We start from the raw sequence: 26880 nt of genomic DNA on the forward strand, positions 1-26880 counted from the left end.
CAGTAGTCCCAGAAAAGCCTGCACTCCGCTGACCAGTGCTGGCTACAAAGGCAGAATCTGGAAAGGCAGCTGTAACCCTTTGCACAGTATCAGGCTGAGCGAGATGCTGGGACTGACGTCTCCGCTGAGCAGGCTCAACTGTGGCTGAAGCAGAATGGGAGACCGCAGCAGACATGGCTCAAGATTCCCCTTGTGCAGCGGTGGAAACTTGACTCCTAACAAGGCACATGTGATGTCCACATGCTCACTGCATCCTTTGATTAATTCATTGGGGTTTAGTTTATAAAACTATATCAATTATGGGGGGTTTCTGCTGTTCTAGCCTCATGGGCTCTGCCAATATGATATCGCACTCTTATACCATTCTAGCAAAATCTGAACTTAAACATGGCACTTCTTCCCCTCTTATCTTTGCACTGTGCCTCAAAAATAGTTTTTGACCCCATATGGGGTATTGGTTTACTCAGGAAGAATTGCACAACAAATTGTGTGGTCCATTTTGCTCCTGTTATCCTTGTGAAAATAAAAAATTTGGGGATAAAAATACATTTTTGTTCGAAAAATTTGATATTTTATTTTCACTGCTCAACATGATAATTCTGTGATGCACCTGGGGATTCAAGGTGCTCACTACACATCTATATGAATTCCTTGAGGTGTCTAAATTTAAAAAGGTTTCATTTGTGGGGATTTCCACTGTTTAGTCACATCAAGGGCTTTCTAAATGCGACATGGCATCCGCTATTGATATCAGCCAGTTTTGAGTTCCAAAAATCAAATGGCGCTTCATTCCTTCCGAGCCCTGTCTTGCACTTAAACAGTAGTTTTTCATTGCATATGGGGTTTCGGTGTACTCAGGTAAACATGAATATCAAATTGTACAGTGATTTTTTTCATGATACCCTTGTAAAACTGCAAAATTTGGTGCTAAAACAACATTTTTTGGGGGAAAAATATAATTTTTATTTTCTATGCTCAAAGTTATTAAATTCCCTGAAGCATCTGCGGGTTCAAGGTGCTCACCACATATCTAGATAAATTCCTTGAAGTGTCTAGCTTCCAAAATGGGTCACTTGTGGGGGATTCCACTGTTTAAACACTTGAGGGGCTCTGCAAACTTGGCATCCGCTATCTATTCCAGACAATTTTGCTCTCCAAAATTCAAATGGCGCTTCTTCTCTTCCGAGCTCAGACCTACATCCAAACAGTAGTTTTCCACCACATATGTGGTATCTGCGTACTCAGGAGAAGTTACACAAGCAATTTTATGCTTCGATTTCATATGTTATCTTTACAAAAATGCAAAAATTGGGGCTAAATGAACATTTTTGTGGGAAAAAATAAAATGTTTATGTTTTCCTTCCACATTGCTTTAGTTCCTGGGAAGCACCTGAAGGGTTGATCAACTTTGTGAATGTTGTTTAGAGCAGTTTGATGGATGCAGTTTAAATAATGGTGTCAGTTCTGGGTATTTTCTGGCATATAGGTCCCACAAAGTCACTTCAAACGTGATGTGGTCCCTAAAAAAGGTTTTGTAAATTTTGTTGAAAAAATTAGAAATTGCTGAGCAACTTTTAACCCTTCTAACTTAAAGCTTACACAACAAAAAAATATGTTTCATAAACTGTGCTGATGTAAAGTAGACATGTGGCAAATGTTATTTTTAAACTATTTTGTGTGACATAACTCTCTGGTTTAAGGGCATAGAAATTAAAAGTTTGAAAATTGCATAAAATTTCAAATTTTTTGCCAAATTTCCAATATTTTCACAAATAAATGCAAGTCATATTGAACAAATTTTGCTGCTATCATGAAGTGCAATATATCATGAAATAACAGTCTCCAAATCAATGGGATATGTTGAAGCAATCCATTGTTATTACCTCATAAATTGACACTGGTCAGAATTGAAAACATTTGCCTGGTCAGGAAGGTGAAAACAGGATGAGGGGTGAAGGGGTTAACTCATATACAATTAGACAATTCTCAGGCATCAAGGTTGAGTGAAACTACTATAGTAGTGCCACTGCTCCTAGCTGTGCAAACTAGACTGCATATCAGTGACACAAAACATGCATGAGATTTAATGCCTACTTTCTGTGTAGTTAAGTCCTTCACTATAAATCACCAGAATTAACTTGGTATAGAAATAAAAATACTGGCTAGGACAGCTACACAATATTGAATCTTGGTATGGAGCCTTTACAAAACTAAACAGTAAAGATTCCAGAATAAGCCTACTAGCAAATTTTCTGATCAGTATGTGTGTATCAGTGTGTGTATGTCCTGGCATCCATTTCCTTTCTGTTAATTATTTCAGAGGTGGCTTGCTTTTAGGCACAGTTGAGGACAAGCAAAATTTTGATAGGCAGTATTAGCAGAGGTGTGCATATGGTACTTCTCTATTAACAGACGTTTAGATATAAGATCCTTACAAAAAATATTATTTTTTTTATCAAAAACACATATGAAACCATGTCAACAGGATTCTCTTTCATGTCATGAGGTAAGGGAGATGACATGCAAAGATATTTAGAAGTAAGATACTTAGGGCTTGATTAATTAAGAATGGCATTGTGCGTCCAAGTCTTACTAAAGGGTACATTCAAGGAAGACGAGCCAAATTCATTAGGAGGAACAACTTACAACTGCTGTGCGCCTTTTTGAATAAATCAGGACAAACCCGACGAAGAAGTTTTAAAGGGAACCTGTCACCCCCAAAATGGAAGTTGAGCTAAGCCCACCGGCATCAGGGGCTTGTAGATAAACCCCCGATGTAACCTGAAAGATGAGAAAAAGAGGTTAGATTATACTCACCCAGGGGCGGTCCCGCTGTGGTCAGAGAGGCCCGGCACCTGCACACTGCAGTACTTTGCTCTGCCCTCAACAGGGCAGACAAAGTAGACCTGCACTGGAGCCGCAGCATGAAGACAAGAAGAGGACATCATCCTATGAAGATGGGAGGCATCGGACCGGACCGCAGCAGGAACGCCCCTGGGTGAGTATAATATAACCTCTTTTCCTCATCTTTCAGGATACATCGAGGGCTTATCTACAGCATTCCAGAATGCTGTAGATAAGCTCCTGATGCCGGAGGACTTAGCTCACCTTAGATTTTGGGGGTGACAGGTTCCCTTTAAATGCTTCGAAACCTGTTCACAAATAAACACCTGATTTAAAAATACTTCATTGTTCTGTCATTGCCTGGTGGAACATTGGCAGCATGGCATTATATCCATTTTTCCACTTGTCTACATCAAAAAGCTTCTTAGTGAAGTGTATCATATATGTCATGATTATAATATTGGGCCAATAAAAAGTCTAGTGCTAGAAGATGTCTGACCAACTTCTATTAAAATCCTTTTAATAAAATTAAATTGGCAAAATATTGTTTAATAATAATTAATTCTCTAGACTTCTAGAAGATTCCTAGAATATGAGAAAGCATTTATTTGTTTTATTTCAATATTGTGAAGTATTCCACAGAGATGTACAGAAAATGTAACGTTTCTCTATAGCACCTGCTCACCAGTGAAGTTTACAGTCACTTTCCAATATCCCTTTCAGTTACACATTTATAGTGAAGACACTTTTTAAAATACTAATTAATAAACAATTTTCTTGGAGAGTACGCATGTTAATAGACAATGAACAACCGTTATTCAGGTTTTAGAATTAAAGGTTGTTCTACCATTACATCTGTTATCAATCATCACCCTGATTCATTATCACAGTGCCCATTCATAAGTGATTGGATTTCAATGTGAGAATGGTATTTCTGCAACCTCATTTGGATTTTAAGCTGAACCTCAGAAAGTAATTTTCTAATAATCCCCATGGATTCCACATAGAACACTATAAATTGACTAGTCCTCATTGGATAAAATGTGCGTCAATGGCAAAAATTCGATTTTCGGCCATGTTTTTTATGTCAGTGAATTTTCTAATAAATAAAATATCTCTAGTTTATCAGGCAAATTACATTTGCATCAAAGTTATTGCAAATTAAATGTTCTATATTTTTGTATTTCTGCACCACATTCATCTCCTTCAGCCTACTTTACTCTGGGACACTGCTTCCCTAACCAGGACACATTCCATGCAAATTGCAACATTGTGCCATTGCGAGATGTATTGCAATGGCACATTACATATTGACATTCGATACCAGTAGTCATGGTGCAATTTGTGATCTTGCAACATTACAATTTGTGTGGCCTGAGGCCTAGCCAGAGCCTTTGATTACAAAAGTAATGGCATCTCTACACGCACCGAGATTAAATGGTGCATCATGAATCAATGGCCTAGTCACATCTGAAGTCCAAGCCCAGACTAAGGCAGATCAAAGAAAAAGTGCTAGCTGGAAAGAAGGGGAAAAGAAGAGACCAGATGACAGGCTGCTAGGAAGCCGGTCAAAGTAAGCGGTGATGTTAATTTTTTTATGAGCTTTTGCCAGCTCTCTATAATTTATCAAAATGGCTATCAGCTGAGCTAATTGCAAAAAAATAAACTTTCTGGAAGACATGAATTTTTCTAAAATTTGAGGAGAATTCAACTCCATTAGAAAAAAAATTGTTCCCCTTTAGTAAATTGGTATCGAATTGAATCTGATGTGTGAACATGCCCTAAACGTTCTTACTAGAAATTCTGCAATAAAGCAGAATGCTGCCTAATTTTAATCTCTCTCTTGGTTTGTGGCAGTTATGTGTATATTTTAGTGTACATTTATTACAATGCATAGTTGAAGCACCTTTGCGCCAATTTATCAGAACTTTTTTGGGAAAAAATGTGATCCATTTAAGGAGCACTATGGCTATAGAGCACACTGCAATAGATTAGCTGTGATCAAACCTTTTATTGAACCACTACGTGTTTCGGCAGTGGACTGCTACCTTCCTCAAGAAATTCACTATAGAGGAGCAGTACAGGAGACAGGACAGCTCTATTAGTAGGAGCTCAGGCTGCACGTGCCTGTATCCGGGCCGGAGGTGACTGGACCGTGCAGTGAGGATTTGGCTCCCCTCCTGACAAGTCCTGGAGGATTCTTGTCTTGTATCTGTATTGCTACAGTAAGGTAAGGTACAGTAGATTTATGGCAGCTGCTTGAACATTAAAACAGATCGGTGTCTGTCAGTGCAAATTGCCCGAGCATCACCCGATCTATAAAGGACTTCAAAGCAGCTGCCATAAATCTCATTGTGCCTCAAAAAGAGTGACAGACAAGACTGGTCAGTATCTGACCCCGGCTGCAGGACATCATACATGAGAATGTGTCTATCTCCCTCTTCATACATATATATATATATAATGTAATGTGGTCCTGTAGCCGGGGTCAGGGTCCTATTAGTCCAGTGTCTGTATCATCTCATCTCAGTAAATCCAAGGTGACAAATATGAAAATCCCATTATAAAGCCTTTTATAAAAAAAAATACCCACAAAATTGAAGATAAATATATGTTAGGGTTGGCGGAATGCACCGAATATATTTATTAGGTGAGATAGGTGCGTTCGCAACCCCGGAACCACCGTGCAGGAAAGAACCTGCTGCTAAGTAAGGCGGTGAAGTAAATTAGTATAAACGAACTCTGTTACTTCACAGAGCCCGTAGTAAAGAGAACGCTGTGCCCTGTTTAGCTCACAGGGGACACAGCTACTGAGTAGAGCCGACAGTGGTCATGCAGTCCAAACCAAACACGCAGCTCCTCTCCGGTGGAACCGGAATTCTAATGGCTATTAGCCAGCCCTGAATTCACTCATAAAAAACTCCTTGCCGGAGGTGCCAGCATTCTAGGGGCTTATTTCAGACGGGTCCCTGACCACACACACCACCACACTGGCGCTGAGCTCGTACATATTTGATACTAGCGCATGGCCATGCGGTCATGAGAACCTTTTATAGCTGTAGCAACTTCAGGACCTTCCCAGAAGGACCAATGGAAGGCTGCCACAGAACTTGATCAGGTACAGGGCCTTCCTGGAGGACCAATGGAAGTTGCTGCAGTACCTGAGCATGTGACCCTTGATCACCACTGAGAGATCTTACCCTGGGCATGCTCAGTGTGTGCAAAGCAGGACTTAGTCCCAGAAAAGCCTGCTCACCATAGATCAGTGCAGGGTACAATAGCAGAGCCTGGAGAGGCAGCAGTAACCCTTTGCATAGTATCAGATTCAGTGAGACGCTGGGACTGACGTCTCCGCTGAGCAGGCTCAACTAGAGCCGATGCAGAATGAGAGACCACAGCAGACATGGTTCGAGATTCCCCCCGTGCAGCGGTGGGAACTCGACTCCTAACAATATATATAAAGGGCCCAAATGGAAGAAAATAGGAACAGCCACTAGGTGCAGATAGACAATCACATATGGATGCATATGTATACTCAGTCTGGTCAACATGGCCCCCAAAAGGGAGAGAAGAGAAAAAGTGAAGAGAAAATGTAAAAGGAGGAGCACTTTCTTCTTTACGTGTGTGATATTTTACCTCCCCCCTCTTTCTTCTGCTTCCCTCGTTCGTTCCATTTCCCTCTTTATGGTTTTGTCGAGAAAAGAGTATTCCTTTTAGGGATATCTGGATACATTCAGAAACCTATACACATATGATGGACTCTATACGCACCTACTGGCTGTTTTTATCTTCTGCACGTTGCAGCCCACAGAAAAGGACAAACAAACACCATGCGGGTGCCATTATACATCCTGGATGCTAAAGCGGGGGCCATTATACAGCATTAGAGTGAATGCATGGACCATTATACAGCCTGTGAGCTAATGTGGGGGCCATTATACAGCATGGGAACTAATGTGAGGGCCATTACACAGCCTGAGAGCTAATGCGGGAGCCATTATACACCCTGGAATCTAATGCGGAGACCATTATACAGCATTGGACTTAATGCATGGGCCATTATACAGCCTGAGAGCTAATGCAGGGGCCATTATACAGCCTGGGAGCTAATGCAGGGGCCATTATACAGCATGGGAGCTAATGTGAGGGTCATTACACAGCATGGGAACTAATACAAGGGTAATTATACATTATGATAGCTAATGTGAGTACTATTATATAGTGTGGGAGCTAATGCGGGGCCATTGTACAGCATGGGAGCTAATGCGCAGGCCATTATACATTATGATAGCTAATGTGAGGACCATTATACAGTTTGAAGGCTGGTGTGGGCGCTACTGTGGGGGGCTGTCACACTGTGGAGTCACAAAGGAGGCATTATTACTATGTAAGGGGCACAGTGATGGCATTATTATGTGGGTAAGTAAGAGGAACATCGCTTTTGTGCAGTAATAGGGTCACATATGGTAGCAGCAGCTCAGAATTGGAATATTAGCAGGAGTTTGTGAAAGGTGTGGATAGATTGGGACGATGCTGGAAATGTGAGAAGTCAAATGTGTTTTTATTGTAATCTCTGCAGACAAGTCCTGGCTGGAGAAGTCATCATTTCAGTCTGAGCAAGATGGAAAAGATGGGAAAAGTCAACAACTCCATAAGAAGGAACATCAGCTGTAAGTCACTATATGTTCTGCAGCACTGGTTTCTGCTAGGGTTGAGCGAAACGGATCGTTCATTTTCAAAAGTCGCCGACTTTTGGCAAAGTCGGGTTTCATTAAATTGTGCCACCATAGTTGTAAGCAAGGCTTAAGATGTTTCGCCCCCCCAGCTAAACCCCTAGCTACGCCTCTGACTGACCTCTTTTACTATCTTATCCCCCTTTTCACAAGCATATATGTTTTGAATTAAAGGAGAGGTGAGTGAGCCACTTCTGAATGTGGCTATCTCATGAATACAAATAAATGGGACTTTCAAATTCTTTATGTATCATGCTCATTCACCCTGAGAGGCCAGGAGGACCCCGCACACATTGGATCATCAACTGGACCTGGTAAAATCTGCATTTTGTCAACTTTTTTCTAACATGTTTAGACTTTTAAACTCAAAATAAATTGGTAAAAATCTACTGACATCACATGAATTTTGACCCCCAGCTCCATGTTTTGAATGTGAAAATACACCTCATATAGAAAATATTGATTATGGCACATATAGAAAATAAATACAATTATATCTCAATAGGCTATCTTCATACTACTTTTCAGGAGTCAATTGGGCTTTCCTATGGGAGCTCTGACCCCTTTTACAGCAAGATTAGCACTGTTGTCAGAAATACCTGAAATTGGACAAAATTGGAGACAATTCCCTGCCCCCATATAACAATTATGGCAAGGTTACATATCAGACTTCATTACTTAGAATTATAGTATATTTTCTATGCAATACACAGCATGTATGGGATTTACAAGTGTAATACCTAATAATGATCTTCTTGACCTCTTGACAGTAACTGTATACCCATTTTTATTAGACTATTTTAACTATATTAATAGCAGCACTGGTATCTTCATCAATAGGGCAGGTACAGACTGCCAAAGATTCTCATCTGAGAATTATGCAAATTACACTCTGGTCACACTGATCAGAGTTTGATCAGAATGTCATTTCCATTTGCATTGTGAGTAGAGTTTGGGATTTCCAGATGTTTTTCCACAATTGCAAGTTATTTCTCAAAAAGTCACAAAATTAGTTAATGACAGGAAAAAGTCATTTTCTTAAATGTCAGCAAATATCAAAAGTTAAAAAAAAGAAAAAGAAAAGTGACGTAGAAAAAGCGGCAAATGATGAATTGAAGCCAATGATTACATGGGGAAGTGGAAATGGAATTTCAATCTCTAGGAAAGTCTGTCAATTTTATAGGACATGTTATTTTTTAGCATTTTATAACATTCATGGCTTTTCAAATGGATCTAGCAGGCTGGGAGACAGAGAAATGCAAAAGCTCTTTGTTCATAGACACCTAACATGACTAGGTTATTTTTTACCTAAGTGGTGAAAAAAAATTCCAAACTTTGCTAAAAAAAAAAAAAATTGCGCCATTTTCCGATACTCGTAGTGTCTCCATTTTTCATGATCTGGGGTCGGTTGAGGGCTTATTTTTTGTGTGCCGAGATGACGTTTTTAATGATAGCATTTTGGTGCAGATATGTTCTTTTGATCGCCCGTTATTGCATTTTAATGCAATGTCGCGGCGACCAAAAAAACGTAATTCTGGCGTTTCGCATTTTTTTCTCGCTACGCCGTTTAGTGATCAGGTTAATGCTTTTTTTTAATTGATAGATCGGGCGATTCTGAGCGCAGCGATACCAAATATGTGTAGATTTGATTTTTTTTTAATTCATTTATTTTGATTGGGGCGAAAGGGGGGTGATTTAAACTTTTATATTATTTTTATTTTTTTCACATTTTTTTTACTTTTTTTTTACTTTTGCCATGCTTCAATAGCCTCCATGGGAGGCTAGAAGCAGGCACAACTCGATCGCCTCTGCTACATAGCAGCGATCTGCTGATCGCTGCTATGTAGCATAAAATCAGGTGTGCTGTGAGCGCCGACCACAGGGTGGCGCTCACAGCCACCGGTGATCAGTAACCATAGAGGTCTCTAGGACCTCTATTGTTACTATTCTGAAGCATCGCCGACCCCCGATCATGTGACGGGGGTCGGCGATGCGATCATTTCCGGCCGCGCGGCCGGAAGCGGTAGTTAAATGCCGCTGTCTGCATTTGACGGCGGCATTTAACTAGTTAATAGGTACGGGCAGATCGCGATTCTGCCCGCGCCTATTACGGGCACATGTCAGCTGTTCAAAACAGCTGACATGTCCCGGCTTTGATGCGGGCTCACCGCGGAGCCCTGCATCAAAGCAGGGGATCTGACCTCGGACGTACTATCCCGTCCGAGGTCAGAAGGGGGTTAAACATGTCGAAAATTCATAAGTACAAATCAATCAGCGGTAATATCATAAAGGAACAGACCTGCCAGCTTTGGTTATAATCATCTCAGTGCCTGCTTCGTGAAACTTCTTCCACAGCTCCTTTTCATGTAGATAAACTTTAATATTTTCAATTGTCTGAAAACATAAAATTAAATTAATGTTATTCATTTAGCAAAAAGTTTTGTTAAATTTTTAACAATTGTAATGTGATCTTAATACCTTAATACTTTAGTGCTATTTGACATATACATGTCATGAGCATGTCACTTTCCATGATGGGTATGTATGTCATGTTAATCGCTTCAGTACCAATGCAATCAGCATACACTGCAACCCAGATGTCTAGGATCGACATCCTCACTGATTCTCGCAGTTCAATCTCGCATATGCCGCTGTCAAGCGTGATTGTGACATGTGATAAGTTTGACAGAGGAAATCCATGCCTCTGTTAGTCCATCAGCATCCATGCAGTGCGATGGCCAGTGCAGACTTCAAAAAGTACTGCTATGCACGACAGCCAATCATATCTTGTGGAGGAGCCTGATACGCTAACCTTAAACTCTGACACTGTGTAATACACGGCACTACTATGGTAGTGCTGTGTATTAGTAAAGATTGCATTTGAAACCCTCTTTCAGGAATAATAAATATTGGGTAAAAAAATTTTTAATTCTTAAAAGAGAACAAACTCCTTCCCTAAAATTCCAGTTTTACCAATAATAAAATATGACCTCATTGTGGAAAAAATAAAACACAGATAAAAATTGTCATATATTTGGACTTTTCAATAGGTAACGTCATGTACTATAACACTATATCATTATTTATCCCGCACCGTGAATGCCACACAAAAAAAATAGAAAGATCAATTGCAAAAAATTGCTATATTTGTTCATCCCGCCGGACAAAAAAATAAATAAAAAGTAATCAAAAAGTTGCATGTATTCAGAAATGGTAACAATAAATAGTACAGCTTTTCATTCAAAAACGAGCCTTCATAGAGCTCTGTAAATGTAAAAATAAGAGTTGCGGCTCTTAGAATATGTTGCTACAAAAAGATTTTGCTGTGCCAAAGTAGTTCAATGTAAAAAAAAAAAAGATATAAATTGGATATCGCTGTAATCGTTTTGAACTGTTTTATAAGACTATATCACTATTTATCCCATATGGGGCACTTTGTAGGAAAAAATGTAAAACATTATACCACAATTGCTGGATTTTGCTCATCCAGCCTAAAAAAATGAATTAAAAAGTGATCCATGTGTAATACGTATCCATAAATAGCATCATTAACCCCTTTCTGCCAGCTGACGGAATAGTACGTCAGCTGGCAGATCCCCTGCTTTGAGGTGGGCTCCGGCGGTGAGCCCACCTCAAAGCCGCGAGATGTCAGCTGTTTTGTACAGCTGACATGTGCGCGCAATGAGCGCGAGCGGAATCGCAATCCGCCCGCGCCCATTAACTAGTTAAATTGCCGCCATCAAGCGCTGACAGCGGCATTTAACTAGCGCTCCCGGCCGCGTGGCCGGAGTTCCTCGCACTGCTGACCCCCGTCACATGATTGGGGGTCAGCAGTGCATTGCCATAACAACCAGAGGTCTCCTTGAGACCTCTATGGTTGTTGATGGCCGATTGCTTTGAGCGCCACCCTGTGGTCGGTGTTCAAAGCAACCCTGCATTTCTGCTACATAGAGGTGATCTGTGCATCACCTCTATGTAGCAGAGGCAATCGAGTTGTGCATGCTTCTAGCCTCCTATGGAGGCTATTGAAGCATGCCAAAATTTAAAAAAAAAAAGTGATTAAAAATATAAAAAAAATTAAAAATATATAAAAGTTCAAATCACCCCCCTTTTGCCCCAATCAAAATAAAACAATTAAAAAAAAAATCAAATATACACATATTTGGTATCGCCGCTTTCAGAATCGCCCGATCTATCAATAATAACAAAGGATTAACCTGACCGCTAAATGGCGTAGCGAGAAAAAAAATCAGAACGCCAAAATTACGTTCTTTTTGGTCGCCGCAACATTGAATTAAAATGCAATAACGGGCGATCAAAAGAACGTATCTACATCAAAATGGTATCATTAAAAACGCCAGCTCAGCACGCAAAAAAATAAGCCCTCACCTGACCCCAGATCACGAAAATTGGAGACGCTACGGGTATCTGAAAATCGTGCAATTTCTTTTTTTTTTTCAAGCAAACTTTGGAATTTTTTTTCACCACTTAGATAAAAAATAACCTAGACATGTTAGGTGTCTATGAACTTGTAATGACCTGGAGAATCATAATGGCAGGTTAGTTTTAGCATTTGGTGAACCTAACAAAAAAGCCAAACAAAAAACAAGTGTGAGATTGCACTTTTTTTGCAATTTCATCAAACTTGGAATTTTTTTCCCGTTTTCTGTTACATGGCATGGTAAAACCAATGATATGGTTCAAAAGTACATCTCGTCCTGCAAAAAATAAGCTTTCAAATGGCCATATTGACGGAAAAATAAAAAAGTTATGGCTCTGGGAAGGAGGGGAGCAAAACACGAAAATGAAAAAGCGGAAAAAGCTCCGGGGGTGAAGGGGTTAAAAACTACAGCTTGTCCTGCAAAAACAACACTCACACAACTCTGTCTAGGGAAAACTAAAAAATGGGTCTTTGAATATGGTAATCAACTAAATGTTTTTTTTTTGTGTCTAAGAGTAGTAATACATAAAAAAACTACCGGTATATTATTTACGTATAAATATTTAAATCAATTTATTTACACAAAATAAAGGCAATATGCCAATTAAAATGAATATTGAATAATAAAAACATACCACCTCAAAAAAGTATACTAAAAAGGCAGAAAACAGAAAGAAACCTGTATAAATTTTGTATTATAATTTTGATGATCTACAGAATAAAAATTCGGACTTTACTAAACAGTGTATTTGTGCAGTACGTGAATTGTGGATAATATAAAATATCAAAAAACGAAATCAGTACTGTAACAATTTATGGCGCATTCAGACACCTGTGCACATTGGTCCGATATTGCACCGCTAACGCATGGACTGCCCAAGGGTGTCCTGACCTGAGTGTGACAGCTTCATGTATTTCTATAAGCACTGATGGACAGAGACAGAAAATGGCCCTCATGCAATAACAATATATGGACCTTTGGCAGTCCAATAGTTCATCATGATGCAAAATTCTACCTGCCTTGGAGGTGGAAATGGACCCCCTTACCTCTCGGGTCCCTGTGCGGCAGCACAGGTTGCACAATGATATGTCCAACCCTGTCTATGAGGCTGTCCCGCTTGGGCCGCTGCAGCCAGTCCATGCATTACTATACAATTTCAGTCCGATTTACATGGACATCTGAATGAGCCTTTATATGCACCCCAAAATGCTGGCACTGACAATTACAATTTGTCTTGAAATAGAAAATCACTAATACAGCTTAATTGTAGAAAAAAATAAAGATACTATTGTTCCCGATAATTTGACAATGAAAAAAATGAAAAAAAATTGCTTTGCTCTAAAGTCATTGAAGGGATAAAAAGATGATAAGTTGACAAAACATTAGTCATCTCGCATAATATTAGTCAACAGTTCCTACTGTTCTGTCTCTGCCAAGTTTGACACTTTCCTTTAGTGCAACCGGATAGAAATTGTCGTAACCTCCATGACACCGACAGGATTGTGTATTTAACCTAAGTCTGTGTTTCAGACTCTAAGAATAAACTGACATAGGGATCACTCCTCCATCGGTCCTAATCATGAGAAGTAATGAGAAATGTTGAGGAGAATCTGTGGGAATTACCAGAATAAATATATTATAACATGCTGTCAGGGCCTTAAAGAGGACTACAGACTGAACCTAAAAATGCAATTTTTCGGCTAAGCAATAGAAAATTGAAACTAAACAGCAGATTTTTAAAAATGTTCTAATTGTAGTAAATGATGACTTTGGGGATGCTGTAATGTGAGACTATTTTATTATAAATGTCAATCACTCAATAAAGATTTATCCTTGACTGTCATTGTGGAATAAAATATTTTAGAAAGGAAATGGTAACATATGAATTAATTCTCTTTTAATATGTGAGTGAAGAAATATCTATGAAGTTAAGGTAGTACTACTTTTATTTGGATTGACCTGAGGCAGTAGCTGTGTAAAGTAAATTAATAACGCTAAGATCCTGGAACTTAACATTGGGATATTTATAAGAATAGAGTCATATTAATGGCTGCAACCACAGGTGCTAAATGGGCCCCTGAAGAGCAAACTAAAGGGTCCAAAGGAAATGTAGCAAACATGCCAAAGAGCATATTTAATAATCCCCTTCTTCATGTAGCTATTAATACGAATGTGGGATTCCAAGCAGTTTCTCCTTTTATAACGTCCTGGAGAGTCACATGATGCATATCAGCAATTCCAAAAAGAATTATTGAGGAGTGTTGTAAAAAAGGCAGAATACTATAAAGTATCACACTTCCTTCCTACTCCTTTACTCAGTAGTTGAATATGCTGTTTAGTAGCTGCATTTGTGGCTACAAGTATACGTAACTCTATTAATACTTTAAAAAATTATTAAAGGGGATGTCCACTACCTCCTCATGTTTAGCCTCATTAAAATATGACAATACTCACCTCCCATGCCAGCTCCATTCCAGCGGTTTCAGCACTCGCTTTCTCAGAGCTATCATTGCGTTCTTGAGGCTGTTACTTCACACAAAGCCTGCACCCAGTCAACACCGGCTTCACTGTCCCCACCTTCGGACGTATTGAACATCAAAAGAAAGGCATGGCTGTGGCTGCACTCTGAATTCCACTTGATATTCAATTTGTCCAAAGGAAGGAACAGTGATGCCTGTATGTCTTATACTACCTTTGGATGGGTCTATTTTTTGTCCCTCATCTGTGAGGCACCAGTGTTTTATATTTTGTTTGTGCTTCATATAACTAATAAACCTTAAAATTTAGTGGATTTTAGTTCAGTTAATTTGTCTTAGGCATACAGTACAGACCAAAAGTTTGTAAACACCTTCGAATTTAAAGATTTTTCTGTATTTTCATGATTATGAAAATTGTACATTCACACTGAAGGCATCAAAACTATGAATTAACACATGTGGAATTATATACTTAACAAAAAAGGGTGAAACAACTGAAATTATGTCTTATATTCTAGGTTCTTGAAAGTAGCCACCTTTTGCTTTGATGACTGCTTTGCACACTCTTGGCATTCTCTTGATGAACTTCAAGAGGTCGTCACCGGGAATGGTTTTCACTTCACAGGTGTGCCCTGTCAGGTTTAATAAGTGGGATTTCTTGCCTTACAAATGGTGTTGGGGCTATCAGTTGTGTTGTGCAGAAGTCTGGTGGATACACAGCTGATAGTCCTACTGAATAGACTGTTAGAATTTGTATTATAGCAAGAAAAATCTTTAAATGAGAAGGTGTGTCCAAACTTTTGGTCTGTACTGTTATGTATTTTTGTATTCACCGAGGCACTGGGATCTAATATTTATTGAAGTGTTATCCAGCACACTACAAGTGATGATTATTTAAAGGGATATTTTTTATTGATTTAATGACAATGACCTGATTGGAAGCAACATTATAGCATTTTAGGAATTGAAAAATGGGTACATTCAATGAAACTTTCTAAGTGTGTCAAAACTAAATATACGCCCAAAAATTGACTTGATATCTTGCTCCATATTCATTTTATGTTTTAGATTCTGTAAGATTAATTCATCCAAAAGTTTATGCCAGAAATCTGTTGCACAAAAATATTAAACTTTATTAGCTCAACTATTTTGCTGAGTGATGTGAAGCTGAAGTGTTGAGACCTTGCAAATTTTGACAGATTCACTATAACTTCCCAGAAAGGCATAAATTATAGAAAAAGGTTATGCCAACTCATAAGTATAGTACATTTTCTGCCCAAAAGATACACTAAATTCCTTTAGCGGCATCGGCATCTAAAAAAAAATTCTGCACATTTTACTGGAAATTTGATTTAGACTGCTGTATCAAATCACAGTACTGATAAATTCCCACTATGTTGCATCTAGGGGGGTTGGCTTTGTGGCATGGCTTAAACAAAAGAGAGTTTGGCTTTAATTGAGCAACATTTTTGTGAAAATTCAGTTAACTGACAGGTGTCTAACGACAACCAAAACATGCACTAATATTATCATCCTGGAAGAACCACTGTGATAAGTCTAAAAGTGTGAAATGGGTTGTTCAGTCTTCTGGTAAAAGTCTGCAGTCACTATAACATTTAATGTTTTACATAGTTGAATTTGAATTTCATAAATGACACCTATATTTTTTCTGCCCCTTAGTCCCCAAACCCACAGCATCCTTGGGATCAGAAAGATATTTCACATTAAGAACTTCTTCCAGGTATTCTATTGAAAGAGATGGACAGACAGCCTTTGTACGCGTATGACACGGGGCTGGAAAAGATGGATGAGATCATTCAAACATCTAGAGGTGTTGCTGGCTCTGTTAGCCTAGGTGGTAGGGGCATTAGCAGTAGTAGAGGCTCTCTAAGCCAGTGCACATCTCAAAGTGAGACTAAATTAGAGAGGATGGGGAGCAAATAGTCTAGGAAATCTCCCAAATCTTAGTCAAAGATGAAAATGATTATGATTATAGTGATGTTTCTGTGGTGGACTAGGCCTATGAACTAGATAGGGATGCCAAAGAGGTATTGTCATCTGAGGAGGAAGATGTTGTCATCGGTGATACACAGCGAAGATGACGTGCAGCTGAAAGGTCCTCTAATACAATAATCTGCTTCCTATACAATCTTCTTGGATCAAGTGGTGCTCTTGGTGGATATAGCTCAACAGCACCTTAAAGTACTCCTCATGGTAGTGATGAGTAATATGTGTAGTAATCTTGGATGTAGGAGGTCTTTTGCATGTTGCCAACAGACACAATTTGGTAGTCTGCAGGCTCTACAGGAGAAAATAAGCCATGGTTGTTCAAGTTCACATACTCTAGAAACTACGAATCTCCATCAGTATGTAAAGTAACATCATCAGCTCATTTGGAAAAATCAAGCCAGACAGCAATTAAAGTAAGCCTCAAATTGTCATCCTATCCTTTCTCCTCATGCTTGTATTTCTGTCAGCCATGCTTCATCCTCAGGTACTACAAGATAGATGCCATTATCACTATTGTCTTCCACCACTACTTCATATCTTATTTCAAGTAGTCTTCTTTCTCCATTGCACCACCAGATATATCCCGAATATACAAGCATATGTTTCCCAGTCACCACTTCTGTGTCAACTAAACTCTCACTTGGTCAAGTTACTGTTTTGAAGTCCCTGCTGTACTACTTAATAGAGTCAGATGCCTTTCGAGAAACGATAGCATGCGTTCGGTTGGCCACGCTGAAAAATAGCAATCCACAATCATTTTTCAAACAAAGGGGTACCTGTACTGTACTCTCACGTACATGACACTCTCAACTTCTCTTTGAGTTACAATGTGCACTGCACTGTAGACATCTAGTAACAATTACATGGGTACTGCGGAATCTGATTGTGTGGGATAATATGACACTGAGACCAAAGTTGATACAAATGGTTATATTTAACAAGTTTAACAAAACTAACAGGACACTTCCTGCAATAGTAACGAAACACAGCACAATATAGAATGATGCAAGTAAAGTAAAACTAACAGAGCACTTCCTGCAATTGTAACGAAAACACAGCACAATATGGAAATGTCCAGAGTAACTGAAGAGCGGGACACGACATCTAAAATAACTAGTCCAACAGTAATATAACACAGGTGTGTACAAGGCACTAAAAGTAGGAGTCCAGCAGAAAGTATGTGAGTAAGCACACCGCATTCAAGGAGGCAGTCCAGCGATATTAAGAATGGGTACGCACATTACACTAAAGTGTAGAAGTCCAGCAATCATAAAGGTGGAAATGCACACGGCACTTAAACATGGAAGTCCAGCATTATACAGGAGTGACATTAACAGGTCTCTATATGTACCTTTTGGGCTGAAAGTCCAGCACAAGTCCAGTACCGCAGCCCACATAAACACAGACCTAGAGGATATGATGATGTCAGGATTCCTTACTGGCCACAGCAGTTCCAGGGGCGAATAGCTCCAACAAGATGTCCAGACATTAGTTAAGTTCAGCAATTATGTTTTTATGGCATTTTTTGCAGGTAGCCCAGTCTGTCTCTCCCTCTTTCCTCTTGTCTTCTCTTTTATTTTTTTTCTTTATCTTTTCTCGGACTTTACTGTGATTTGACATTTCTCCCTTAACCCCCCTCAGGAGCCGCTGTGTTCTCTCTTGACATTGCTCACCTCCCCTGTCCTCCACCCTGTAAGGTCAGTTATGCTCTACACTTTGCATACATGTTTTATACCAACGTTTGCTTGTTTCAGCTTGACACTTTACATGTATTTACTGTACCATGTTGTTCATGTTCCATGTACTAGAAATGCATCGCTGTCCATTTTCTCTGCCCTCGCCCCTTTGCCCTGCAGCATTCCATCCTAGACTATTGCTTGCATCCCATAGGGCATCTATTGTACATATTGTATATATTGTATATATTTCCATATTGTATATATTTCCATATTGTGTATATTGTATATAGTATTTTCTTATATACCATTTTTTGTCTACATGGGTACCCCTGCAACTTTTGTATGCCCTCTACTTCTGGCGTCCTGTTCGCATCCTCCTTGCATCATAATATGTACCTTAGGCTGTATATGTTGACTGTTGCTTTTATCTATGTTTTTATATGTGATTTATGATTTCTAATATTTTTTTTCTGTATCTTTACAGTGAGGTTTGATAAAGGCCCATGTAAGGGTCGAAACGTTACCTCAACATTTTGATTATGTCACTGTGGAGTTCCTGTTAAAATCTTCACATTTATGATGCAAAAGCATATTTTGAGTGCGGTTGTTTTCTTCTATTTATTAAGTAGGTTCAGACAGCATCAGGAAGACACACCGAGGACTGTAGGCAACAAATGCTGCCTATGACCCAAATAACACCTTCCCCACTGTCAAGCATGGAGGTGGAAACATGTTTGGGGGGTGTTTCTCTGCTAAGGGCACAGAAATACTTCACCGCATCAATGGGAGAAAGAATGGAGCCATGTACCGTAAAATCCTGAGTGAAAACCTCCTTCCCTCTGCCAGTACATTAAAAACGGGTTGTGGCTGGGTCTTCCAGCAAGACAATGACCCAAAACATACATAGTAACATAGTAACATAGTAACATAGTTAGTAAGGCCGAAAAAAGACATTTGTCCATCCAGTTCAGCCTATATTCCATCATAATAAATCCCCAGATCTACGTCCTTCTATAGAACCTAATAATTGTATGATACAATATTGTTCTGCTCCAGGAAGACATCCAGGCCTCTCTTGAACCCCTCGACTGAGTTCGCCATCACCACCTCCTCAGGCAAGCAATTCCAGATTCTCACTGCCCTAACAGTAAAGAATCCTCTTCTATGTTGGTGGAAAAACCTTCTCTCCTCCAGACGCAAAGAATGCCCCCTTGTTCCCGTCACCTTCCTTGGTATAAACAGATCCTCAGCGAGATATTTGTATTGTCCCCTTATATACTTATACATGGTTATTAGATCGCCCCTCAGTCGTCTTTTTTCTAGACTAAATAATCCTAATTTCGCTAATCTATCTGGGTATTGTAGTTCTCCCATCCCCTTTATTAATTTTGTTGCCCTCCTTTGTACTCTCTCTAGTTCCATTATATCCTTCCTGAGCACCGGTGCCCAAAACTGGACACAGTACTCCATGTGCAGTCTAACTAGGGATTTGTACAGAGGCAGTATAATGCTCTCATCATGTGTATCCAGACCTCTTTTAATGCACCCCATGATCCTGTTTGCCTTGGCAGCTGCTGCCTGGCACTGGCTGCTCCAGGTAAGTTTATCATTAACTAGGATCCCCAAGTCCTTCTCCCTGTCAGATTTACCCAGTGGTTTCCCGTTCAGTGTGTAATGGTGATATTGATTCCTTCTTCCCATGTGTATAACCTTACATTTATCATTGTTAACATACCCCAAAGGCAACAAAGGAGTGGCTCTACAAAAAGCACATTAAGTTCATGGAGTGGCCTAACCAGTCTCCAGACCTTAATCCCATAAAAAACTTACGGAGGAAGTTGGAGCTCCGAGTTGCCAAGTGACAGCCTTAAAATCTTGATGATTTAGAGATGATATGCAAAGAGGAGTGGACCAAAATTTCTCCTGACATGTGTGCAAACCTCACGATCAACTACAAAAATGTCTGACTGTGCTTGCCAACAAGGATTATACCAGAGGGATCAAATACTTATTTCTCACTGCAAAATGCAAATAAATTTATATAATTTATACAATGTGATTTTCTGGATTTTATTTTTGATATTCTATCTCTCAACGTCAAAATTAACCTACCCTTAAAATTACCAATTTTTTCGGATATAATTCGCACTTTTTTCCCAAAAAATTTTGGGGAAAAATGGGGTGCTTCTTATAGTCAGAATATACTTACAAGTAGTGTGGCGGCAGCAGGAGTCGGGCGATTCTATGGTGGTCACAGTCCGATGCTGCAGGTCGATGATCACACTCCCTTCCCAGGCTGATGCGGCAGGTTCAGCGGTGCTCTGTGGTGCGAGGGGCTCTGCTGGTATTTTGTGAAAGCCTGGAGGCCCCCGCACATCCATTCATGCGATGCAGTGGCCCCCGGGAAAATAGCCGCTGGTGGCGGCGCATGCTCTGATTGAGATCTCGGCAAAAGTATATTTTTTTCACTCTTATTTAAGAAGCCATTGCTTCTTTACTAGCTTCTGCTCCCTAAATAAAGGGATAATTTTTGTACAGACTGAGGACATGATATTGCTTTTTCATTTTGCAAATAGCAAACCTCTGCCAGATACCAAAATAGGCATAATTTTTGAGTGGCTTCTTAAGAAGTTGCCATTGCTTCTTCTCTGATTAAGTAGTGAATGTGTTGCTTGTGGGCTGATACCAAAACAGAAATCATTTTGGATGACTTGTAAAAAAAAAAATCTTTTGATCAGATATAATTTTTGCACCCACCCTTATGACCTTATGAAAAAGCCACAGATTCTTCTGTGTGCAAACATGTGCATAAACACCTGCAAGGCAGGATTCTGCCACTAAAACGGGATAATTATTTAGCTGTTTTTACAATAAAAAAGCATAAAAATTCTGTTATTGCTGTGCTTTGTTAAACAGTTTGTTAATTAATACCAGTCACCATCCATTGATATGATTAGATTCCTTTGACTTTTCTAATGAGGTATGGGTGTTAAAGAGCCTGAAAGATGTTCAATATACTCCAACTAGATCTCAGAATGTTACATGTCTTTTCTGGGTAATAAAAAGTTCAGTAGTACTGATGATTCATAGAAAGTCAATTCAATGCAAATAGGATTTTTGGAAAACAGTAATGATGAGCCAGTTTGCGCGTTACTTGAGATTTTTGAGCATGTTCAGGTGATCTCTGAGTATTTTGGGAGTACTCAGAGATTTTGTGTGTGTCGAATACATGTGGGGATTGCCTCATTGTTAGGGAATTCCCACATGTGTTCAGGCTGTCTAGCAGCTGTGGTGACACAAACTAAATCTCCGAGCACGCCTAAAGTACTTGGAGATCACCCTAGCATGCTCAAAAATCTTGAGTAACGGGCATACTCGCTCATCACTAGAAAACATTAATTGAACCTGACAAATATGAATTTCAATAGATTCGATTATCTCTAGTGGTACTACATTTAATCTGTAAGATACTGCACTATTTCTCAGCTGTATTGTATTTAAGAGATTAAATAGGAACTGGCATAGAGTTATAGAGTATTTATGAAACTAAACATACAAAATGGGAAAACATAATAAAGTGAACATATAATAAATCTTTCCAAAAAATATAACAGCAAAATTTGCTGCTTATGAAATTGACTTTAGTGAGTTTCATCAGTCTTATTGGAACAAAGACTAAGTTGAATAATTAAATTCTCTGTTCAGGGCTTTGATACATGTTGGTGAGACAGCGGCAAAAATAAATTAATAAATACAAATATAAATAAATAGTAGTGCTACCATCTTTAAGGTATTGTCTTGAACACTGTTTTTTTCTATTTTTACTACTTGTATGTGTAGCGCACTCTATAGGATCTGTTTACTGAACTTTCACTGCAGCAGGGATATAATATTTGCAATATTTTGGAAGACTTGAGTAAAAATAAGATATCCATTCTTAAGTGTGAAATTCAATTAACAGCTTCATTTGGCTGGTGTAATAAAAAAGAGCATTATATTAGTGACCTCTAACCTTCCAGAAGCCTCTCACTTAAACAGTGATTACTTCCTGACCTTAGGCCTTCAGTTCAGCCAACTTGGCTAACCTGTCCAAATATACAGGCAAAGAAAAAACTTGCAGTCCGGACAATAAAGAGAATGACAATAATGCTCAGAGATCACAATAATTGTGCTGTCTCCATTCCTAACATTTTGCATTTGATTCTTTAAAGATGCATACATTTAAGGATAGATTGTTAATAAAAATATTTTAATAAAAGAGAAGTAGAAGTATTTTCATAATCCGCTTTAGGGATTTTTCTGAATTAACTTGTATAGACGCAGTGTATTAGAGCTCCAAAAGATTTATTTACCACTTAAGAGTCCAAAAAGTTGATTGCAACCAGGGCCGAACTGGCCATCGGACACTTCTGGCAAATGCCAGAAGGGCCAGTGCCAGTAGAGGGCCGCTGCACTGTTTCCCCCCCTCCCCCCACCAGTGCCGCCGCATTCAACTATGCGCCGGCTGTGCTGTATATACTACTGTGTGGGCTGTACTGTATACACTACTGTGTGGGCTGTGCTGTATACTACTGTGTGGGCTGTGCTGTATACTACTTTGTGGGCTGTGCTGTATATACTACTGTGTGGGCTGTGCTGTATATACTACTGTGTGGGCTGTGCTGTATACTACTGTGTGGGCTATGCTGTATATACTACTGTGTGGGCTGTGCTGTATACTACTGTGTGGGCTGTGTTGTATACTACTGTGTGGGCTGTGCCGTATACTACTGTGTGGGCTGTGCTGTATAGTACTGTGTGGGCTGTGCAGTATATACTACCGTGTGGGCTGTGCTGTAGATACTACTGTGTGAGCTGTGCTGTATACTACTGTGTGGGCTGTGCTATATAGTACTGTGTGGGCTGTGCTGTATATACTACTGTGTGGGCTGTGCTATATAGTACTGTGTGGGCTGTGCTGTATATACTACTGTGTGGGCTGTGCTGTATATACTACTGTGTGGGCTGTGCTGTATATACTACTATGTGGGCTGTGCTGTATATACTACTGTGTGGGCTGTGCTGTATACTACTGTGCGGGCTGTGTTGTATACTACTGTGTGGGCTATGCTGTATATACTACTGTGTGGGCTGTCCTGTATATACTACTGTGTAGGCTGTGCTGTATATACTACTGTGTGGCCTGTGCTGTATACTACTGCGTGGGCTGTGCTGTATATACTACTGTGCGGGCTGTGCTGTATACTACTGTGCGGGCTGTGCTGTATACTACTACGCAGGCTGTGCTGTATACTACTTCGCGGGCTGTTCTGTATACTACTATGCAGGCTGTGCTGTATACTACTACGTGGGCTGTGCAACATTATGCAGGCTGTGCTATATACTATGCGGGTTGTGCTATATACTATGCAGGCTTTGATATATACTATGGGGGGTATATTATATTCTATGGAGAAGGCCGTGTTATTTACTATGTGGTTGTGTTATATATTATTGCGGGGGTATATTATATTCTATGGGGGAGGCTGTGTTATATACTATGGGGGTATATTATATTCTAAGGGGGAGGCTGTCTTATATACTATAGGGGCTGCATTATATTCTATGAGGGGCTACATTATATATTATGGGGAGGTGGGCTGTATTATATTCTATGGGGGGCTGTATTAGATTTTATGAGGGATGATTGCATCATACTCTTTGATGGGGCTGCATTATATTCTATGTGGAGGTGAGCTGTATTCTATTCTATTCGGGGCTACATTATATTCTATGGTGGGCTGTATTATATTTATATTCTATGAGGGGTGATTGCATCATACTCTATGAGGGGGCTGCATTAAACTATGAGAGGGGCTGCATTATATTCTATGGGGGGTTACATTATACTCTGGAGTGGCTGCATTATACTCTGAGGTGGCTGCATTATACTCTGGGGTGGCTGCATTATACTCTGTAGGGTGGTGGCTGCATTATACTGTATGTGCGCTGCATTATACTGTATCGAGGACTATGGGGAATATGTTATACTATATGCAGAACTATGGGGTGCATTATACTATGGGAAGTAAATTGTACTACATGGACTATGGCGGTGCATTATACTATATGGAGCACTATGAGGAGTGTATTATGCTATATGGAGGACTATGAGGAGTGTATTATACTATGTGGAGGACTGAGCAGTGTATTTTAATATATGGAGAACTACAGGGAGTGTATTATACTATATGGAGGACTGTGGTGCACATTATAATATATGGAGGACTGTGGAGTGTATTTTACTAAACAAGTAAAATGCTGCGTATTCAGATTGTTTTTGCCAGAACAAAAATCCTTGTTCTCAGCAGCACATCGCCGGTGTAAACTGTAGATGTGCTGCTGATAACATGATACTGTATGGGGATCTGTTAGTGATCTATTAGTGATCGTTCTGTCCCATCATTCTATCTCAGACGGTGGAAAGAGGCCGGGAAACAAGCGTTGAACAACTTCAGTATTGTCGATCAAACTCATTTAGCGGCCTGAGATCAGCGCATGTAAATACAACCGAAATGCTTCTCTGTGATGTGCAATATGTTAGCATTTGGGGCCCCATTTTAACCCCTTCCCGACCTTTGACGCCACGTAGGCGTCATGAAAGTCGGTGCCATTCCGACCCATGACGCCTATGCGGCGTCATGGAAAGATCGCGTCCCTGCAGGCCGGGTGAAAGGGTTAACTCCCATTTCACCCGATCTGCAGGGACAGGGGGAGTGGTAGTTTAGCCCAGGGGGGGTGGCTTCACCCCCTCGTGGCTACGATCGCTCTGATTGGCTGTTGAAAGTGAAACTGCCAATCAGAGCGATTTGTAATATTTCACCCATTATAACGGGTGAAATATTACAATCCAGCCATGGCCGATGCTGAAATATCATCGGCCATGGCTGGAAATACTAGTGTGCCCCCACCCCACCCCTCCGATCGCTCCCCCAGCCCCCCGATCTGGCCGGTACACTGCTCCGGCTCCCCTCCGTCCAGTGCTCCGCTCCCCCCCGTGCTCTTGTCCGCTCCCCCCGTGCTCCAATCACCCCCCCGTGCTCCAATCACCCCCCCTGCACTCCGATCCACCCCCCCCCGGTGCTCCGTTCCACCCCCCGTGCTCCGTTCCAGCCCCCCCGTGCTCCGTTCCACGCCCCCTGTGCTCCGTTCCACCCCTCCCGCACTCCGATTCCCCCCCCCCGTGCTCCGATCCGCCCCCCCATGGTCCCCCCCCACCCCATCATACTTACCGATCCAGCCGGGGTCCCGTCCGTCTTCTCCCTGGGCGCCGCCATCTTCCAAAATGGCGGGCGCATGCGCAGTGCGCCCGCCGAATCTGCCGGCCGGCAGATTCGTTCCAAAGTGCATTTTGATCACTGAGATATAATCTATCTCAGTGATCAAAATAAAAAAAATAATAAATGACCCCCCCCCCTTTGTCACCCCCATAGGTAGGGACAATAAAAAAATAAAGAAATTTTTTTTTCCACTAATGTTAGAATAGGGTTAGGGTTAGGGTTAGGGGTAGGGTTAGGGGTAGGGTTAGGGGTAGGGTTAGGGGTAGGGTTAGGGTTAGGGGTAGGGTTAGGGCTAGGGGTAGGGTTAGGGGTAGGGGTAGGGTTAGGGTTAGGGTTAGGGTTAGGGCTAGGGGTAGGGGTAGGGTTAGGGCTAGGGTTAGGGTTTCGGTATGTGCACACGTATTCTGGTCCTCTGCGGATTTTTCCGCTGCGGATTTGATAAATCCGCAGTGCTAAACCGCTGCGGATTTATGGCGGATTTACCGCGGTTTTTCTGCGCATTTCACTGCGGTTTTACAACTGCGATTTTCTATTTGAGCAGTTGTAAAACTGCTGTGGAATCCGCACAAAGAAGTGACATGCTGCGGAATGTAAACCGCTGCGTTTCCGTGCAGTTTTTCCGCAGCATGGGCACAGCGATTTTTGTTTCCCGTAGGTTTACATTGAACTGTAAACTCATGGGAAACTGCTGCGGATCCGCAGCGTTTTCCGCAGCGTGTGCACATACCTTTAGAATTAGGCTATGTGCACACGGTGCGGATTTGGCTGCGGATTCGCAGCAGTGTTCCATCAGGTTTACAGTACCATGTAAACATTTGGAAACCAAATCCGCTGTGCCCATGGTGCAGAAAATACCACGCGGAAACGCTGCGTTGTATTTTCCGCAGCATGTCAATTCTTTGTGCGGATTCCGCAGCGTTTTACACCTGTTCCTCAATAGGAATCCGCAGGTGAAATCCGCACAAAAAACACTGGAAATCCGCGGAAAATCCGCAGGTAAAACGCAGTGCCTTTTACCCGCGGATTTTTCAAAAATGGTGCGAAAATATCTCACACGAATCCGCAACGTGGGCACATAGCCTTAGGGTTAGGGTTGGAATTAGGGTTGTGGTTATGGTTAGGGGTGTGTTGGGGTTAGGGTTGTGGTTAGGGGTGTGTTGCGGTTAGGGTTGTGTTTAGGGTTATGGCTACAGTTGGGATTAGGGTTAGGGGTGTGTTGGGGTTAGTGTTGGAGGTAGAATTGAGGGGTTACCACTGTTTAGGCACATCAGGGGTCTCCAAACGCAACATGGCGCCACCATTGATTCCAGCCAATCTCGTATTCAAAAAGTCAAATGGTGCTCCCTCACTTCCGAGCCCTGACGTGTGCCCAAACA

The 26880-nt window shown here is 40.7% G+C and overlaps 1 protein-coding gene across 2 annotated transcripts in view; it reads right to left on the reverse strand.

Moving 5' to 3' along the window:
• Positions 1–26880, reverse strand: part of TBX4 (T-box transcription factor 4) — a 364040-nt gene that overhangs the window by 272570 nt on the left and 64590 nt on the right. For both annotated transcript variants that reach the window (XM_069757214.1, XM_069757213.1), the window contains exon 3: positions 9877–9971. In XM_069757214.1, coding sequence (XP_069613315.1) covers positions 9877–9971 — 95 coding nt within the window. The remainder of the gene's footprint in view (positions 1–9876; positions 9972–26880) is intronic.

Source organism: Ranitomeya imitator, chromosome 3 (genome assembly GCF_032444005.1).
Source record: "Ranitomeya imitator isolate aRanImi1 chromosome 3, aRanImi1.pri, whole genome shotgun sequence".
Taxonomy (NCBI): domain Eukaryota; kingdom Metazoa; phylum Chordata; class Amphibia; order Anura; family Dendrobatidae; genus Ranitomeya; species Ranitomeya imitator.